General features: G+C 40.1%; 1 protein-coding gene across 9 annotated transcripts in view; it reads left to right on the forward strand.

Annotated features, from left to right (window-relative positions):
* Positions 1-19,450, forward strand: part of CNTN4 (contactin 4) — an 892,715-nt gene extending 873,265 nt beyond the window's left edge. For all 9 annotated transcript variants that reach the window (XM_087431362.1, XM_087431364.1, XM_087431363.1 and 6 more), the window contains 8 exons: positions 192-341; positions 1,898-1,968; positions 3,033-3,267; positions 5,242-5,354; positions 5,942-6,128; positions 6,560-6,672; positions 14,201-14,369; positions 16,780-19,450. In XM_087431362.1, coding sequence (XP_087287488.1) covers positions 192-341; positions 1,898-1,968; positions 3,033-3,267; positions 5,242-5,354; positions 5,942-6,128; positions 6,560-6,672; positions 14,201-14,369; positions 16,780-16,880 — 1,139 coding nt within the window. In that variant the 3' untranslated portion in view covers positions 16,881-19,450. The remainder of the gene's footprint in view (positions 1-191; positions 342-1,897; positions 1,969-3,032; positions 3,268-5,241; positions 5,355-5,941; positions 6,129-6,559; positions 6,673-14,200; positions 14,370-16,779) is intronic.
* Positions 19,451-21,240: the final 1,790 nt, after the last annotated feature.

Below are 21,240 nucleotides of genomic sequence, written 5' to 3' on the forward strand. Positions count from 1 at the left end.
ATGGTGTCTCATTTGAGTTTATTTGTTTAGCATAGAGAGTTCTGGGACTACCTTCCTGCAACAGCTGTTTGTGCTGCTACTCTCAGACCACCTACAGTGCCCTGAACACAGTAATGGTGATGATGGATGAAAGTTCCTGACTTCCTAACATGGAGTCCTGTGAAACACCCTCACCTTTTGATGTCTTTCAGTCCCGGAGCTCATTGATGGGAAGACTTTCACAGCGACTGTGGTGGGTTTGAACCCTTGGGTTGAATATGAATTCCGCACAGTTGCAGCCAATGTGATTGGGATTGGGGAGCCCAGCCGACCCTCAGAGAAGCGGAGGACAGAAGAGGCCCGTGAGTAGCACCCAGGATACAGATAGTCTGTTCCAGTGGCTACTGTTCCTTAGGGAAAAACTTTGAATTCTTCCTGATCTTCAGCCCTAGTGAGGCTCTGTATTAGCACACCCTTCCCTTGAATGATTATAATTATCAGAAATCCAGCCAGTAGATGCTCAGCTTAACCAGCAGTGAGTTTCAATCAAGAGTTAAGTTCTCACTCTTCATCAGGTCCCCTTGTATAGGGAGAGACCCTCTGTGCTTAGTTCTCTCAAATGCCAACTCTTTCTTCATTGGTTTGTTTGTCACCAAGATTCTCCTACCAGGATTTTTTTTTTTAATATACACCCCACATTTCAAATGAAATCAACTCACAGAAATCACTGTGACAAAGAGTAAGTTCTTCAGAATGTTTGGTAAGATTTTGTTAGAGTATAACCCATTCCCAGAAGCTAAGATTCAGAACATCCTGCTATTTCACACAAGCCCGGTCAGCATTTAGTATGACCCTCCATGTACACAGCTTGAATGCGCACAGGGAGAGAATCACATCAATTTATCTGCATTAGTTGTACTTTTACTTCTCTCATGGAAAGTGGGAGGCCTAAGTGTGGGTCTGTGTAGACTTCCCAGCAGTGACAAGGCCAAACATTTGTTCAAGGAATAGCAAGGTCCCTAAGCAAATGGGAACTCTGACCCTACTCTTGGACAAAAACCCATCTACCCATCTACATCTATTTCATTGGCTTTAACCAAGGGGCATACACAGTCACCAACTACATACCCCAGCCAGACCATTTTAAATTCTGTCTGCAGTCTTTCATTTACATAGTGATAATATAGCTAACCCCCATGCTTTCTTTTCCCCCTCCAAAACTGTATTTTAATTAATTCTTTTCAGCAATCCTGAGGAGGAAGCTAGCATAATTTCCCCTCTTTTACAGAGAAAACTGGGGATCAAAGAGTTTAAGCATAGTGAGCCAGGGGTCAACCTGTGTCAACCACTTCCTTCAACACCCAGCTCAAAACTCACCTTCCTCCAAGAAGCCATTAGCCCAACACTACTCTGAACAGCCTGCTACTTCAGAACGCCACTGTACTTCTCCTTCCTGTCTATACTGTACTGTTGTTTATTGTTGACATTGCTCTGCAATTGTTCTGCATGTGCTTTCTCCCTCCAACTAGATTGTAAGCTCTGCACGGGCAGAGTGTTTGTTGTCTCTGCTTTGTGTACAACCACATGGTTAATAAATGCCTACCCAAGCGTTAGAAGCAGAACCTCAATCCTTTCCTCATCCCACTGAACCTCGGCCTCTAGGGATGGAGCTGAACAATTGGTCAGACAGGTCAGATAACATGTGTACCTTGTTGAATGGGAAACAGGTAACTAAAAGCAACTTACTCAGTACATTTCACTTCCTTGAGCTGATGCTTTGGGCCCCTTTCTGACCTCAAAAGACAAAGGTGTGTGCATCAGAATATTCATTTAAAGTGAGTCACCTCAGCCAGGCGACTTTCCTGGCCCTCATTTGCCTTTGCCATCTGACATGACTTGTCTTTTGTCTCCTGCACAGTCCCCGAAGTCACCCCAGCTAACGTCAGTGGTGGTGGAGGCAGCAAATCTGAACTGGTTATAACCTGGGAGGTAAATGAATCACAGGACAAAAGGAACATACGTTCGTCTAGGCGATTTTATTATTTTCCTCTATGTTAAACATATCTGGGCAGTTTCCTCCTCTGTTTTTAGCAGCTAAAATCCATTTGCATGCAAACACTCCCCCTCACATAGCTAATGACTAGCAGGACAAGATGGTGCTTGCCCATCAGTTGTTAAGTTTTAATTCAATTCATCACAGGAAAAACAATCATGAAGGGAAAGACAACACAAGAAAAAAACAAGTGTATATAAATATATATATATATATATATATATATATATATGAAAGAAGGCTAGTTCAGAGAAAACCAGTTTTTTTTCCTTCTTGAATTGCTGCATTACCAATTGATTTAAAACGTCTGCCAGCAATAGATTCAGTGTACTAGCACGATTTCCTGGCAATTGGCTTTGCTGCTGGAGCTCTCTTCTATAAGGTATTTTTTAAACAACCTGGAGGAAGGTTAGTCACCAATTGATCAAAAATTGATTGTGAAAGAGGAGGTGGGAGTTTTAGAATGAGTTCTTAATGTTTTTGAAGAATTTTAGATGACAGCCCCAGAAGCTAAAATCTTTCATTCAACCAAAGCCCCAGCAATAAAAGAAATCACCCCCTCCAGCTCAATGCTTCAGTTCTCACAGGAAGGCTCTTGCCTGAGCCAAGATGGTCTTTACTTCTTCAATGAGATCTTTTGTCTATTTGGCACTGGAGGAAGATTCATATTAGATGGTATATGTTGGAAATGGTGGTTTCTAGATCAACTGTCCAGTGTCTTCCATAGTCATTTCCAACAATTTCAGAGCTGGGTCACCCCATCAAGAAGCCAGGTTCTCCATTGCCAATTTTCATCGAGTGTTTTTAACCTTGCTCCAATACCTCATGAATACCTAGGGTAGACCAATAGCAAGCCCCAAATTTAAGACTCTTGGCAAAGCCCAAAATAAGATAGGTGGGGAAGAATATGGACAAGAATGTTGGGGAGGGAGAATAAAACAATTTTGACATTTGAATCAAACTACTGTGATTTCTGAAAACCACCTCCTTTCCTTCCCAGACAGTCCCCGAGGAATTACAGAATGGTAGAGGTTTTGGTTACGTGGTAGCCTTCCGGCCCTATGGCAAAATAATCTGGATGCTGACAGTGCTGGCTTCAGCTGACGCCTCCAGATATGTATTCAGGAATGAGAGCGTACGCCCCTTCTTTCCCTTCGAGGTTAAAGTGGGTGTCTTCAACAATAAAGGAGAAGGTCCATTCAGTCCCACCACAGTGGTATATTCTGCAGAAGAAGGTATGTTTATGGTGCCTAGACATTTGATATTTCTTCAATTCTGAGATGATGTTGATTTTAGGATGTAGAATCAATTTAACACTGTACCCATAAATTGAAGGCATATCCTTATTTGAGAAAAGTATAATGTAAAAAATTTGGTTAATTATCTACCGCTAGTCTCTTAGAAAGACAGCAACTCTACTGTATATAAAGACTAATGGCTCCCCATTATTAATTCCATTGCTAAGGACCAAAATCACAAGTGCCATATAAGATCTTCATATCTATTTATATGTTATCATTACTTTCAAAAGAATTCTATTTTATTTTATGCCTTTAAGTGAATATCAAAATATAATTTGCATTTCCTCTCACCATTTTTATTTTCGTAAATCATGTTGGACTTATAATTTATTCTTTCCTGTTAAAGAGAAGAGTAAGTCATGAAGCAGCACAATTGCTGCCATTGTCATCCACAATGTCATCATGTTTAGGGCTTCTCATTATTACTGCCTCTGTGCTATCCCTGCTCTCAGAATGCCCCTACACGCTCCTCATTACCATTGGAGTTTGTCTTCATTGTTTCAAAGGTAATGTTCAGAATAAGACCATATTAAAACATCTGCAAGTTGAGTCATTGATTTGGAGTAAGTGAAGATGCAATAAATTCTTCCCCCCAGATAGAGAAGTGAGCCCCGTAAACTCAGTAGTCCTTCATAATCTAGCTCCTGCCTCTATGTTCTGGTTCAACTCCTGCTGCTCCCCTGCATACTCCATGCTCCCACCATATCCGAAGGATTTGCAATTATCCAAACAAGCTTTAGCCCCTTGCATATGCCTCAGCTTCTCTCAATGTTTCCTGTCCTGCCCACCTTGTGATTTCATGGTCGTCATTCAAGACTGCACCTGAACAACGAAGGTTCTCTCATTTCCCCTGGCCAGCTGAGGCAAGTGCTTCTCTTTCCCCTAATATCTTAACATTCCTGTTATAATTCTCCTCTCAATGTATTATAAATTTTGAATTTTAGTTTGCCATCCTCACTAAGGTGTGTTTCTTGAGGGCCGGTTATTTATTTTTCACCTTTGTGTCACCAGTGTCTAAACGTGGCACACAGACCCTTAATAAATACTGAATTAATTAACAGAAATAGAACCTTACATTGTTATGGATAGACAAAGCCTTAGAGATCTCCTTGTCCAACATTTTCTGGAATGCGATGTGCATTCCAGAGGGAGTACACAAGTTGATTATAAATAGTACTAGATGAACTTTTAAAAATATGTAGTAGTTATATATTGATGTGAATTGCATTAGAAAAAATACAGCTATCAAATGAAACCAGGATTTTATGAATGTTATTGTTTATGACATGGCTAGGTTTTTCTTTAAGAAAGACCACTGAAAGGAAAATATTAGCATATAAAAATGGTACATAGCTCTGGCAAAAATAACTGAAATTTGGGAAGCAGTCTTGGTCCAGATCTCCTTTGCAGCTCAGGGTGCTGAGGCCCATAAAGCATAAATGACTTGTCTAAGATCACACAGCTTACTGTGTAGAACTGAACTGTCACCTGGCTCTCCTGAATCTTAGTCAAGTCAGATGACTCTCCTTTTTCCTTTCTCTCTCATTTTCATAATCCAGTAACTAAGACTCTCACCTATGACAAATGCTAATTAAGAAGGATGTGTGTTAAAGGAATCACTGGCTGTGAAAACTTGGTGCTTAAACTTAAGTAGTCTTGGGTTACTTCCCTTTCACCTACCCCCAAATTTAGAAGCCAAAGACTTTGGACAAGTCTCTTTACCACCATGTCCATCACCACTCCCCTCCCGTCTGTTAATCATGGCTTCTCTATAAAATAAGGATTTGGGTCATAATCACTAAGGGCTATAATATAACCGTGGATGCTTTGCACTTTGTAATGCCAGTATCTAGAAGCCTGTCCTGATGCAGCTGATAGAGTAATAACTTTTTCCATACTCATCTGCAGAACCCAGCAAACCACCAGCCAGCATCTTTGCCAGAAGTCTTTCTGCGACAGACATAGAAGTTTTCTGGGCCTCCCCCATAGACAAGAATAGAGGACGGATACAAGGTTATGAGGTAAGGAAGAGACATGTGCCTTGAGTCTGGGAAAGAGCCCAAAGTGGAGCGCGCGACTCAGTGAGACCTTCATTGAGACCTTCAAGACACACTCTGATGGGAAAAAGACCTGGATTCCCAGTTAGAGGCATTTGTTTTAGAGAACAATGGCTTCTAGGGGAGCATTAATGGAAGCACAGAACATTCCACTGTGAGATTACCCTTTTCTGTGGTACAGTCCAGAGATGTTTTTCAAAATAGATGGAGGTCTAAGCATTTATAAGATAGTTGGCAAAATGAGCTTTGACTTCTGATATGCCGGGGATTCCTTGGGCTCAAAACAAAGGTGGGAAAAAAGGAAGAAGTAGCCAGCAATGGTCATGCCAATTTACCATCTCACTATGAAGCTAAGAACAAAAAAAAGGGGCCCTTCTTACTGTGGATAATTTCTCAGAGCGTACAAAACTCTTGGTTCTGAAAGCTCTGCTTATGAATTGGTATAGAAAATTAACTCAGTCATAAGAATCTGTATTAAAAAAAATTACCTGATGACATTGGAAATATCCCCAATAGGTATGATTTCCAAGGTCTTCCTTTTATTTTCTCAGGTTAAATACTGGAGACATGATGACAAGGAAGAAAATGCTAGAAAAATACGAACAATCGGAAATCAGACATCAACAAAGATCACCAACTTAAAAGGAAGCGCGCTCTATCATTTAGCTGTCAAGGCATATAATACTGCTGGGACAGGCCCCTCCAGTGCGACAGTCAATGTGACAACCAGAAAGCCACGTAGGAACAACCTTGCTCAGAAATATTTTAGGGATTCATTAAACATATCCCAAATTCATTCCCTATCCCCACCTCCCAAGGATCATTTGCATACTAATTGGTGTCATTATGTGGATTCAGATTTACCTTAGCATTTTAACTGAACCTTTCCGAATACCATGCAAAATTCATTGCTCCAGAGGACAGAAAGATAAATGTTTTTCTCCTCACTGGGAAGGGCTACTTCTTTTAGCTATAAATGTTAGCCGACCAACTGAATCTTTTTCCATTTGCAGTGCTGTATCTCGTCATATTTTAGTGACCTTGAAGACACATATTAGTGCAATAGCCCATTAAATTGCCTCCACTCTCGAATTCTAGTAAGGAGATCTTCCTCAGAATCCATTGAGACTTAATAATCTGTGAATTCGTATATCTTAATTTTTTTATAGCACCAAGTCAACCCCCCGGAAACATCATATGGAATTCATCGGACTCCAAAATTATCCTGAATTGGGATCAAGTGAAGGCCCTGGATAATGAGTCGGAAGTAAAAGGATACAAAGTGGGTAATTTCTTTTTTGCAAAGGCACCTAATCCTGTTGTTAGTGGGGACAGTCTCTTTACACAAATCACATGAACCGTGTTCTCACTTTCTCTGATGATGCTCTCACAGCCTCTTTAGGAATCTCTGTCCTCAAAGTGGTTTGTTCTGACCACTTATAAATGGTCGCTGGCAACTGGCCAGGATTTAGAGAATTGCCTAAACTTTGGGGTCAGGCAGAGTCAATCTGAAACGGTTAAAGACCCTGTGGTTGCATCTCTGAAAAATCCCAGAGAACCACATTTTTAACGTCTCTACTGTCAGCTTTGTTTTGCTTTTGTCTTGGTTGTATTTTTTTTTTTTTTTTGGTGAGGAAGATTAGCCTTGTGCTAACATCCATTGCCAATCCTCCTGTTTTTGCTGAGGAAGATGGGCACTGGGCTAACATCCATGCCCATCTTCCTCTACTTTATAGGTGGGACACCTGTCAGAGCATGGCTTGACAAGTGGCGTGTAGGTCCACACCTGGGATCCAAACCCGCGAACCCCGGGCCGCCGAAGCAGAGCGAGTTGAACTTAACCACTAAGCCACTGGGCTGGCCCCCTTGGTTGTGTTTTTTTAATCAACACTAGTAACTTCTCAAAATTACTAATGGTTAATCATTTTTGCTCATGTTCCTATAGTTAGGGAGGCTTGTATATAGGAAAAAAAGCAAGGATTTTTTAGAAAATTCATTTGCCTGATTCCATAAATGTCAGCCTGACTTTAAAGAGCTAGAAAAGAAAATGTATGTAGCCTTGGTGCCCCAACTAAAAGGAGTTATAAATATCTTGTTTTGTTTTACTTTTAAACAATATTTGAGGCAATGCAGTGCAGGCCAAACAAAACTGGTCTGCAGGCTGAATGAAGCCCACAGGCCGCCGGTTTGTGACATTTTTGCACAGAGACGTTGAGAGTAGCAGATAGGCAGTGCGGCCAGGCACTAGTTAAAGAACATGGGACTGTAGGGAAATAGTTGGTAAAGCCAGAGCTGGAATTCAGAGTTGACATAGTTGGTGATAGAGCCTTGGGAGGTGTGATTAGAGAAGGATTCAGAAAATCCTCCCCATCATGAACTGTTTTTCCTGTACCTGAATGGCACAATGATTTGTATTCTGCCAGTGGAGAAACATTCCCTAAGAACTAATCTGCAGACCTTTCGCTGAGTCCTTTTTTAAAAGCAAACTCTCCTGGAAGGGTCTTAAAGTATATAGTCATGCATCGCTTAATGACAGGGATACATTCTGAGAAATGCATCATTAGGTGATATAAAATTGTGCGAACATTATAGAGTGTACTTACACAAACCTAGAGTGTCTAGCCTACTGCACACCTAGGCTGTATGGTACAAATCTTATGGGACCACCATCAGATATGCAGTCCATTGTTGACTGAAACGTGGTTATGTGGCGAATGACTGGATAGCATAAAGAGATGCGAGACCTATGTTTTGGTCCCCTATTGGCTGTGTTTAGGTAAATCTCTTAATCTCTTTGGGACTGCATTTTTCTTTTACTAAAGGAGAAATTTTCTGTATCTTCATTTTCCTCTGAGCCTTTGCATCTCTGTTCCATCTCCCTGGGCCTGCCACTCCTTACTTCCACATCCTTAAGCAGCCACTCGTCTTTCAGATCTGAGCTTAGAAGCCTTCCCTGATGGTCAGAGCTCTCTCTGTTTGCCATATTTTTAAAAATACTTTCCATCCTCTTGGGTAATTGTAATTGGCTGATGACTTATTGTGAATCCCCATACTGGGGGCCTCAAGAGAACAGTGCCTGACTTTCACCATGATTTCTCCAGCCAAGGAGGCATTCATTCCGGTTGTACTGGAAGGGAGTTCTCATTTCCTGAGCTCCTAAATCATTAGCCTCTTAGTGTGAAATAATGTGAAAAAAATTTATCTGTTTTATCCGGGACAAGAGAGACTGGGGTTAGTAGGCTGGAAGATGAAAGAGGGGGGAGTCCACTAAAATGAAGAAAAGAAAGAAGGCAAGAGTGCAGACAGACATCTGCAACTTGGGAGTTCTGCCCCAGGGAACACGGCAGGACCTTGAGCACCACAGGAAAGAAATGCACACGTGATGTGGGCCGAATTGATTTAACCAAACCCAGGGAGAGAGTGAAAGAACTGAGAAATTCTTCCTCCCAGCTTCCAGTTTCGCCCATTAGAACAGATTGAGAAAACACAATAAAAATGCTTTAGGAATCCCAGAGAGGGGGCACGAGTTCCGTGAGTGAAGCTTTAACTAGATTTTAAGCTCATGTTCAAGCTGGTGCTGAAATAAAATCCAAGGGCAGGGAGCTACCTAAAGTGTTTCAGGCAGCCAGGCAAAATGTTAGCTCGGCAAGAAATCCTAGAGATCATCTAGTCAAAGCCTTTCATTTTATGGATGTGGAAACCGAAGCCTGTTGAGTGGAGTGACACGGAGTGCCCACAGCTTTCACAGGGACAGAGATCTGTTTGCAAGCTGAAGTTTGCTTCAGTGAGCTGGGTCCAAAAGATTATAGGCATTTTTAGAAAACAAAAATTGGGGAACAAGTATTATTTAGTTGCCATTTCTTTATACTCCTGTCCCCTTTCAGAAACTCTCATATGAGCTTGTCTTGGTAGCCCCTTTCCAAGAAAGCCCTGCTTATTTTTTTTTTTTTTTTTACTGCAACAGGCAGTTTTGCAGACTTCTAGGAGATTTACTTGAGCAGCATAGAATCTGCTGTTCTATGTGAAACAGCGTGTGGTGAAATAGAGCAGGGCAAGACAAACATGGGGGCATTCACCTCCCAGAAAAGACCTGCTGGGCTTGGCATAAGATTGGGGGAAACTTTTTTTTTTTGCTGAGGAAGATTAGCCCTGAGCTAACATCTGGGGAAACTTTTTATTTCTATAGAACTGGAATAAAACATTGGAACGAATGATAACTGGAGAGCTTGGAACCTTTCCAGATCAGAGCAGCAGATCAGATGATATAATCTATTTAAGCTATGGATTTAGACATTTTTTCCAAATATAGTTTCTCATCGTGGTTCATTATATTCTGTAGATCTAGACTATATTTATGAAAAATATAATGGCACCTGCAAGTTGGGAATTTTGCATCTAAGGAAGCATCAATGATGGATGGGTGTCAAGTGAGTGAAATGCTGCAGAAACTACATGTGTGACGGTAGAGGAAAGAAAAGGGGTCACAAGGTTAGACCAGAGAGTAGGAAAGGGCTCTTTCTGAGTTCTTGATTTCTAACTCAATCCCTTCCCTTCTCTTAGGGCTGGGATTGGAGGAGCCAGACTCCCCATCTCCCCAGTTAGATCCCAAGGAATCTCACTGTAACTGGCTCTAGATACTGAATTGCTATGTATACAATGTAAATGTTTGGAGATATATAAGTTTTTTTAAATTACACATGTGTATTTGTGTGTGTGTTTATTTTTGCATTTTCACCTAAATTCTCTAGACTCATGGGATTTCTGCTTGGGAAGACAGTCTCAATAAGAAGTTGACTTTAGGAAGTTTGAGGCCCAGAATATTCTATCAGCACAAATCCTCAAGCAACTTTATGACACTCAAGCTACAAAGAGAACATCTGGTTTTAGTATCACGAGCTAAACTGCCTACTGAGCCAGGCAGGTTACATAAATGGATTGACAAATAAGTTGACTCAGTCTTTTCAACAAATACTGTAAATATATGTGCCCAGCACTGTTCTAATTCATTTTAACTTTATAACAGCTCGTGAAGTGGTGGAGTTATTAGCCCCAATTTTACAGATGAAGAACGCAAGGCACAGAGTTTAGTAATTTGCCTACTTCACATAGCTAGTCTATTTTTTCCCAGCTTTATGAGATATAATTGACATACAAGATTGTGTGTAAGTTTAAGGTGCACAATGCATTCATTTGATATATTTACATATTACAGAATGATTACTACCATAGCCTTAGCTAACACCTCCTTCCCATCACATAATTACCATTTCCTTTTTGTGGTGAGAACATTTAAGATCTACTCTCTTAGAAACATTCAAGTATATGATACAGTATTAATATAACTAGTATATTGAAGATCTGGAATCTGAATCAGGCAGTATGGATCCAGAGTCCCACCTTTTAGCCACTCAGCTCTTCTGCCTGCCAGCAGTAAACAAATATATCAAGTAGTAATAAAGTACTACCAAGAAAAATAACTCTAGAGTGAGGGGAATAGACAGTGCCATGGGAGAGACAGGAGAGACTTATTTTATACAAAGGCCAGAGAAAGCCTCTTTCAAGAGATGATATTTCATTTGGGCCTTGAAAGAAAAGAGGGAGTGAGACAGGCAGTTTTCTGGGAAAGAGTGCTCCAAACACAGCAAACAGGATGTGCAAATGTCCTGAGGTGGGCACATGGACACAATAGGAAGTGTTGGGGACTGTGACAAACTGCAGAGTTTGTGATTGTCCAGAATAGGCAGTGGCTTCTCAGCTCCAGCCAATTGCTGCCAGAAAAGAATATAGGCCAGCGTGGCCATATCGTCCAGTTTTTCAGTAGAACCCACATTTTTTTTCATTTATAATTTCTTGGTTTTTAATTGTTGACATCTAACTCAAAAAAAAAAAGTAAACACCATAAAGCCCAACCAGTTAACATATGCAGGCCAAATATGACCCATGGACCATCAGTTTTCTAGTATCTTACTCCCTTGTTTTGCATTTATGAAGACAGAAACTAGACAGGGGAAGCAATTTGCCCACAAGTACACAGGTGTGGCCATATGATCTTAGTTAAGAATATGGGCTGTGGACCCAGACTGCCTGGGTTTGAATGCTGGGTCCGCCACTTACTGGCTGTGGGACCCTGGGCAAATTGCTTAATATCTCCAGGTCTCAGATTCCTCATCTTTGAAATCAGGGTAATAACAATGCCTACCTCAGGAGGTCATTCATGGTAGCATTCAGAAAATACAGTGTTTAAACACACAGTGAGTGTTCAATAATGTTTGATGCCATTATCATGATTCCCAGGAATCCAGTCTTTCTCCTTGTCTTCTACCCCGGGTTATATGAAATGCAAGCACAGCCTTCAAGTCAATCAGCTGAACCAAGTGTTGGATGTAAATAAAGGTTGTATAAGCCTTTATTTAGGTTCCACTGCAGTCCCTAATATTACAAGACTGATAAGCAGTGCTGATAAAAGGGCTGCTTTTTCCTGGAAGTGTTTCTTTTGGATTTATGTTTGAAACTAGTCGAATTCTCTGCGCTCTGGCAAGGACCAGAGGTAAATCAAAGAAGCAATTTATTCCTCAAAGCCAGATGTGCCCTTGCATCCCATCAGCCAGCCCGTGTTCCTGAAGGGCCGTGAGGAGATGCTTTGACACTCACTCCTGAATGTGCCTGAAGATTTATTTGAGCCTGATCATTAGTGAGGGGACGCTGAGTTTGATACAACTGATGCTCCAGAGAAGGAAGGGGGGCGCTTATGAATCTTTCTACCGTAAGGAAATTGTGTTTTCCACCTTGTGTTAGAGACACATAAATTAAGGTGATGAAATGCCAGGGAACAAATGGGATCTGAACCATTTTAGGGGAATTTTATGAATTTCACTTGTGTTTGGTTTTTCTTGCAATAGAAGAGTGACCTTATGTCTCTAACCTCAGCAGATCAGAATTTATAGTGGGCCTTAGGGATGGAGGAACTAATCTTGTAGTTCTCCAAATGTAGTCCCTGGATCAGCTGCAATGGCATTGTCTGGGAATGTGTTAGAAATGCAGATTTTCGGGTCCCACCCCAGACATACTAAATCAGAAACTCTGGGGTGGGGCCCAGCGATCTGTATTTTAACAAGCCCTCCAGGGAATTCTGATGCATGCTCAGGTTTGAGAATCCCTGATCTAATCCATGATTCCCAGCCTCCATTAACATCACCTGAAGATGTGTTTTTAAAAGGTGCCACAGCCTGGACCCCGCCTGTATAGAGTCTGACTCAGACGGGCTGAAGTGGAGCCAGAGCGGTTCCTTAGCCTCATCCCTATTGCTACTTCAAGCTGGAGAATTCTCTATCGTGGGGACTGTCCTCTGCATTGTCGAATGTTTGGCAGCATCCCTGGCCTCTACTCACTACACTAGTGGCTCCTGTTGTGACAACCAGAAATTGCCCAGACATTGCCAAATGCCCCCTGGGGGGCAAAACAGCTCCTCCACCCCTCCCAGCCCTGTTGAGAACCACTGGACTAGGGCGTCAGTGTCTTTACAAACTCCGTAAGTCCTTCTAATACACAGCCAGGACTGAGAACCGCTGATCTCACCCAACCCTATCTTTCTTATTGTCAGAAACTGGTGGTGGTGGGTTATAGTGGTTTAAGTGTACAGGTTTAGGAATCCTCATCCTGCCACTTACAGCTCTGTGACATCTCTGAGTCTCAGTGTCTTCGTCTGTAGAAAGGAATAATAATACCTGTGATGTCGGAGTGTTGTGACAGTTAAACATGGTGATGTCGATAAAGTGCCTAGCTCATAGTAAATATCACAAAGTACTTGTGGGATAGTTATCATCACACTTGTATCCAGAAAGATGGATGCACTTTTCCAGGCTTTTATATTTTGTTCCTGATTGGAATCGATGACGATTGGAGTAGGCGATACCAGGCAGGGGAATGCGTTTTCACGAGAGCTAGTTGGCCACTTGTGGCCAAATATCAAATGAGCCTCCAACCCAGACTCAGACCGAGTGGGGGCCAAGAAGGGAAACAAAGATGAGTGAGTGGGACTGTTGAAGCTGCAGACACTTGTAGAGTGACAGTGATTGCCGCTAACATCCCCTCTTTTGTACATAACTCAAAAGTGATCCCGTGGGAGGAAAAAGGGGGTAATTGCCCTTGCCTTTTGGAGATCCTCTCCCTGTGCTGAAATGTCCTCTCTCTACAGGATTCACGATAATAGTAACTTATTACTCCTGCCTTATGCTTCTAACGTTTGCCAACTATGTTTCCCTCTTGTGCCCTTTGAGCCCTCATAAATACTATTTTTACATGCTTCCTTTGAGCCAGGCCCTTCCCTATATTCAGTCCTTGTGCAATCTTGAAAACACCCAGAAAGATGGGTATTATTGTCCCCATTTTACAGATGAGGGAAATGAGGCTCAGAGAGGTGAAGTAAGTGGACAGTGGTCACACAGTGGCCAAGTCTATTCTGATGCCAAAGCCCCTCATGTGTAACTGAGCTCTGTGTGTCCTCAGAGGTATTGATTTTTCCAGCTGTGTTAGCTGAGCCTTCCAGAGGTTATGGGAGGCCACACAGCACGTTGTAGACTCATGCTACCCCACCTGCGTGCTGCAGCATCCTTTAAACTCCTTCCTCACGATGAAATGGTAGCTGCAGACATGCCTCTCACTATAAACGAGCCTTCCAAATGCGTGTGGGCAGGCTGACAGCCTCGGCGGCCCTGCATTTCACTGGCGCCCAGAGGTGGAAACAAATGAAGGCCCATCTCTGGGGCCTTTGTGCGGACAGCGGGTGACACCTGTTCTTTCTGTCTCGGCAGGTCTTGTACAGATGGAACAGACAAAGCAGCACATCTGTCATTGAAACAAATAGAACGTCGGTGGAGCTTTCTTTGCCTTTTGATGAAGATTATATAATAGAAATTAAGCCGTTCAGTGATGGAGGAGATGGCAGCAGCAGTGAACAAATTCGAATTCCAAAGATATCAAGTAAGAATGTCTTTTTTTTCTCTCCCTTCTCCCTGCCTGACTTCATTTATTTGAAAGAAAATAAAAATGGAATCTTACAAGCCTTCGCAATGAGTCAGGGCTTCAACGACACTAAGCCCACAAAGAAAGACTTATAATAAAAATGGACAATACCATCCCCCTTCCTCAGACGACTGATGTTTGCTGATCACAGGCAGTCTCATGCAAAAGGCAATTTGGCTGATTTAATCTGTTCCAATAAAAAATTAGATTAAAGCAGTCCCAAATGGGTTACATAGGTTTTTCCACGTGGACCCATGTGGTTTGCATCTACAAAAACCCCAAAATTATACCTTAGAAAGTTAAAAGCATGACTCAGTCAGGAGGAACAAGCAACGAGTTCTTTAAAATGCTGTAGCCGTTTGTCTCTAGTGAAACGATGTGATTCATTTGTGATTCATTCTTTGGCTGCAAGTATTTTGAACCTGACACTATTTATTTTGAATATCTGTGTGTAACATATGTACATAAATGCATATGTCTATATATAGTCAAGATTATTTGTTTTTAAAGATTGTTGAATAGCGTGTGAGTATTCTTTTTTGAGAAAATACATTCGTTCCTGTTTTTTTAATACTATGTTTGCAAATATCTCAGCAGCATATTATTTTTTGTCATTGTTATGTGACTTCATTTATTTGAAAGAAAATAAAAATGGAATAGGCACATCCATAGACAGAAATCAGATTGGTGACTGGCCAGTGGTGCAAATTGTGGCTTAATGGGTACTGAGTTTACATTTAGGGTGATGAAAAAGTTCTGGAACTAGATAGTGGTACTGGTTGTATAACATCGGGGGGTACTTAATGCCACTGAATTGTACACTTTAAAATAATTTAAATGGTAACTTTTATGTTATGTGATTTTACCACAATAAAAAAAAAATTGCAGTTCGATGTCGAAGTGTCAGTTTTCACTGGCCTTTGCATCTAACAGTCTGGAGATAAGGGATTCAGTGAAGACTGCAGATATAAATTTTCAAGCCCTCAGTGGAGAGATGATATTTTAAATCATGGGCAAAATCCTCACCACAGAGTCCTGCGTTTCAGCCCCTCTGTTAAGTGTCCATCACATTATTTGTCAGATGAGGAAAGGGGCTAGTGTGTCTTGCTGATACCAAGTTAGAGTAGAGCATCCACTAAGCAATTTTAACAGCATCTATAAAATTCAGATGCCTCAGTTCAGAAAAGAAAATGTCCACTGGTCATTTCACCCTTTTGAATAAGCATTTGTTAATATTAACGAACAGAACCAGACTTTAGGTGGGAAACCAAGGCTACACCAAGCTGTGCTCTGAACTTAGGAGTGATTTGCCAGTTTCCAGATGAAGTTTGTGTTTACTACACCTTTTTTGCATACAAACACTAACGGCATTTTTGTCTTTTAAAAAACTGGTGAGAATCGAATTCTACACCTCATTAAACCAAGGATTCTGACTTCTGTTGAAAAGGAATCAGATTTATGGTGAGATGTGGAAGTAATCTCTAGGCCACAAAAACAAAACAAGATTGGGGTTTGTTTTGGGGTTAATTTATCTCACTTTGTTAAAATCTGATTTCATACTTATCATTGCAAGGATTGTTTTTTTTTTTAGGCTAACTAATGATTCTTGGTTTAATTCATTACAAAAACATAGTTTAAGCAATTATATTGGTATAATTATTAGATGACAAGAATATAACTGTAAGCAAAACATGATGTCTTCCTCAAGAGATTTTTCCATTTTGTTAGTCAAAGATCTTACATTCTTAAAGAAGCATCAAATGATAGTTGGTGACCTCTTACTATGAAAAATGTAAGACCTGTAAGAAAAAATTTTTAAAGGATTGAGATTATTTTGTTGGAAAAAGTGGGTATATGTAAATGACATGGGTTTGAATCCCAATTCAGCTGTTTACTAACTAAGTGAACTTAAACAAGTTATTTTACTTCCCTGGGCCCCAATTTCCTCATCTATGAAATGGTGTAATAACAATACCAAATATTCTTAGGGTTTTTGTAAGATATGTGTCATATTGCTCTGTGCCCAGTGCAAAGGTAGAGTTCAAAAGGAAGTAGCAATTTTTATTTTGGTGCATCATTGATATCTCATAATATTTATTAGTAATGTTACTAGTAATATTGAAGTTTCTTCTCATGTAAGATATGGATATCCTCATTTTACAAATGCTTAAACGTAGATCCAAAGATATTCCATAACCTACTGCCAGGTTCATAGCTAGGTAGTCATGGACCTGATATTAAAAAGTCATTAGGAAATGGTCATTTCCGGTAAAACCCATCCAGTTCTACTATTTCCAAAAGCCCTGGCCTCACTTTCCTTTGTAGCCAGGGTGAAGTGATATTGAGTGAATTTATTCTCTCTTTTCAGATGCCTATGCAAGAGGAGCCGGGCCTTCCACTTCGAATGCATGTACACTGTCAGCCATCAGTACCATCATGATCTCCCTCACAGCTAGGTCCAGTTTATGACAGAAGTTATCTAAAAGACTTGCTGTTTATAATATAAGCAACATTTAGCTAGTTGTTTTGAAGACGCCCAGTACTAGGTAATATTGTTGTTCAAGTACATCTTATTACTGGAAAAAAAAATGTTTTTTGCTTCTTTAGGAATGGCATTATACAGTACTTCCTCAAAGCAAACCTAGCTTTGTCTGAAGTTTCTTTGGAAACTCTGCAATGCACTGAAGACATCTGTAATATGATGTTACCAAAGCAGTTTACATATGTCCTTATATGCATATTTTTTATTATATATTTAGTGTTTTATAGAATTTTTTAAAGTTAACATGAAATGTAGATATTAATTTTTTTCCTCTGCTGTAAAATGCTATGGGCAACACAATCATACAATTATTATTTGAAAATATTTCCTTTTAAGACAGATTTTGGAACTTATCTTGGTAAATAACTTGCAAATTACTTGTATAGTTTTACAAGGATCTAGTGGCAGAACAGCTGAAGACTTGGTCTGTAACTCAAGGCTGCTGTCTGTAAACTGTAAATGACCCTTCGGATGGTTAATGCATTGAATCGAGTCCTTTTGACATGTATAATGTGTTTCCCGCCCTGTTTTGAATTTTGTTCAACACAACTTGAGATGGTTTCAGGAATGGCTGCAATCTCAAAACCTAAACTAACTGCCCAAGAGGTACCTTGTGCGATACTCCCATCCCTGAATTTAGCATTGTACAGTAAGACTTTCTTTTCACTCCACTAAGTTAGCATTGTCTTTGTAGTAGCATTATCTTAGACATTAAATTTGAAGTTACATATTCTGTAGTAACATAGACCAAAAGTTACTATAGTCAACCAAGTCTTTCAAAGGATAAAAGATAATTTTACTATCTTTAAATGTATCTGTTTTGAATGTACATTTTTAAAAAAGGTAATTCTCTGTTGATGGATTCATAATTTCTTTATATATAATGTGTGTATCTCTTTAATAATAGAGCCCTTCTTTTGAATTAAAATCATGTGTGGAGTTTGGCAGATTTCTCCTATTTCACCAAATAGTTGCCACAAAGAATTTTTTTCCATGACTCTATAAAAGATCTTTAGTACAATTGTATGGTATCTTGATGATTCTCCTGTTTTGCGATAGTAGCCTAGTTGCTTTTTAAGCTTTACCTTCTAAGTCTTAAAATCACACATTGGAAAATGACAATATCAACAAAACCGTATTCTTATGAAAAGAACTATTTGTTATAATGGGGGAGGTTTTGTAAGCTGACACTAGTGGAACAGTGCATATAAAAGGCAATGAAATTTTCTATAAAAATTTTCACCTGTAAACACGCTGCCACTTTCTTCTTTCTCAGAGAGCTCAAATTTACCTGTAATTTGTCATTTTTGCTTACAAATGATATAAGTTAACTTTTCAACCTTCTAGCTATATTTATCCGATAAAGTCATAATCAGGAGTCCACGTGTGTAAAAACTAGAGTGGTAACTGGAAAAAATATTGTCAGTATTTCAAGCTGTGTTCCTTTCTTAGTTTGATATGATTACATCTATGTTAAAATAAAACAAAATTTAAAATCACACACAAAAAAATCAACAAAATAATAAAATGAATGAAAAAAAAATGACACCCCAGGTAGTTCCCAACCCCAGTGTAAATGATATTTACCAGTGATCTAGCATATGTAATCTTTTTTTAAAGGTATTGTTAATAAATATTCTGTCATTTGTAAAGATACTTGTCTTTTGGGAGCATTTTTCCTGCCTGCCTGTCAGGGAATTTGTTAGCTCACCCTTGTGCTAGTTATAATTTGAGATCATAGACGGACTCAAAAGTCTCTGGCCAGGGTCCAAAGCTAGATGCCCCTGAGCTATTCCTTTGGAATTGACAGCCCTGAAGACACTTCCTCTTTGGAAGTAGAGAAGGTCAAAATCCACAAATAAATGTTCTGAATATAAAACATGAATATTTTCTCTTGATTAGCTAAATCTTTTGTACACTTAACCTATAAGGATATCTGTTGTTTGAAGCTTTCCCCCACCACTGTTGCTAAAAGGATAAAAATCTAAACTTGAGCATTTAAGGCCCTTCTTAATCTAATAACTTAACTTTGTACCCAGCCATACTGAGCCCTCACTGGCCCCTGAACACTGTTTGCTTTTGTTCTCACCTCTGTGCCTTTTGGTCACATGGCTACCCCTTCCTGAAATACCCTCCCCACGCTTCTTTCTCACCCAAATCCCAACTGTCCTAGGGTGGCTCCAGCCCCAGCTCTTCTGTGAAGGCTTCCCACACTCAGTCCTTTGTGATGTCCTGCCTCTGAATGAGCTGCAAGCCCTGTCGGTACCACTCACTTAGTAATTAATCAGGTACGACTTTTGGAAATCTCTTGTACTGTTATCTTGCATTTTAACTTAACTCCTGTATTGTTACTGAATTTTCCTTGTATGTATGCCTTGTCTTCCCAACTAGATTGTAAGCTCCTTGAGGGCAGGGACTTCGGTCTTATCTTCCATGTACTCTTCATAGTGCCTAGCACAGTGCCTTGCAATAAATAATCATTGGTTAATTGATTGAAGGGGTCTTTGAAGTAGCATTTTGCATCAGTTGCCCGCCTGTATGCCATAGTGAACCAACCAGGGAAGACTGTGTCACTACTTCTGTGAGGTCGTGGAAAACGTTAGAAGGCCTTGCTTCTAATTTCATGCCTTGGAAAAGTCCTTTAATCTCTCAGCTTCATCATCTGATAAATGAGACCCTGGATTAGCTGAGTCTGTCTGAGCTGAAGGTATTTTAGAAAGTGCCTCGTAGGCACCTTCACCCAAATGTGTCTGATTTGTTGGCTTCCATGGTTGTTGCAGATTGGGTTCACTGCTTGCAAGCAACAGAAACAACTCTGGCTAACTTGAGCAGACAAAAAGGAATGACACAGGTTAGATCACATGATCCAAGGAAACACTGAATGACCAAGCCTTCTTGAGAATAAGAACCAGGCCATTCTGAGGATCCAGACTGCGGGAACTTTAGAAAGTCTTTTTGGGGTGCTGGTGTGGGGATGAATTAGCTCTGTTTCTGATTTTGATGTAGCTCTGTTCAATATCCAAATTTCTAGAAGAATCTGATCAGTCTAATTTGTGTCAGACAGCCAGAGCACCTTGATCATGCCAAACCTGCACTCTAATAGGAGAGCGATAGTTTCTTAAAAGAAAATTGAGATGATGTCTCCAGGTCTAAGATGATGTTTCCAGGGAAGGTCTAAGCAACACACTTTCTATGCTTAGCTATCCAAGGGGACTTTTTCAGGCTCTAGTCCCAATTAATAAACTCAGACAGAATTTTTTACTGCTTGGGAATTTTACACAATGACTCTGAAGGAAGGGCACTGGAAAAGGGCCAGTTGCCTTGCTTATTTCACCTTTTCAAGTGCTTACTCTTACCCTCTTTTTTTGTGTGTAATCCACCTGTGATTTAACTGTAGAAAAGGAAATTCTATTTTGCCAGATAATTGGATTCTCTCAGTGTACCTGAGTTTTTATAGAGCCCACACACCATATGAACAAAACAGCATCTTTCCATGGGGCAGAAGACATGGGTGATAAATTTCATTTCTCAGGTGAGCTCATAATTCTTCCAGCATATAAGGTGGGAGCTTCCATAAGCCTTTATCTTAAAATAGAATGATTGAGTTATTCCTACCATCAAATTTTCGGTTATTTACATCCGGAAAGCAACGTTCAATGCTGATTAACCTTTTCCCATGCTCTCCCACGCCCTTACCTTACTGCAAATACGCTCAAAGAATGTTGAATTGTAAAAAGTACATAAATAGTACATAATTAGCTACTAAAATGTCATGAAATTTTTAAGGTAATTTAATGTAATGTAATCAAGCACCAGATGATTTTGTACACTGTATTGAATTATCAATGCCACTGTTTCCCTCCATCAACACAGATAATCAAGAATTGACTGTATTTTCCTCTTGTTACAATTAGAACAATTCTCTGGCCAACCACAGTGATTTGAGGAGCAAGCCTTTTAAAATCAAAGATTTATAGTCAATCTGTGGACATATCCCAGATTATTCCATCACAAAATGACAGACACTGGGGCCTTCCACAGGCAGCCTAATACAGTGACTAAGAATATGGATTCTGGAGTCTGACCACCTGGGATGCATTCTGATAATTGCCACTTATTAACTAGGATAAAGTTTGTCAAGTTCTAAATGCATAACTCTCCAAATGTTAGCAATTATTTATTTTATAAATCAGTTATTGTTCTTTTTCTCCAGAGACTTGAGAGTCACAAAAACCAGATGTAGAATGTGGGTGCCTCGCATGACCAAAATGAGTCGAACTCAACTGA

Source organism: Ceratotherium simum, chromosome 5 (assembly GCF_057802395.1).
Source record: "Ceratotherium simum simum isolate JZ-2026a chromosome 5, ASM5780239v1, whole genome shotgun sequence".
NCBI classification, from domain to species: domain Eukaryota; kingdom Metazoa; phylum Chordata; class Mammalia; order Perissodactyla; family Rhinocerotidae; genus Ceratotherium; species Ceratotherium simum.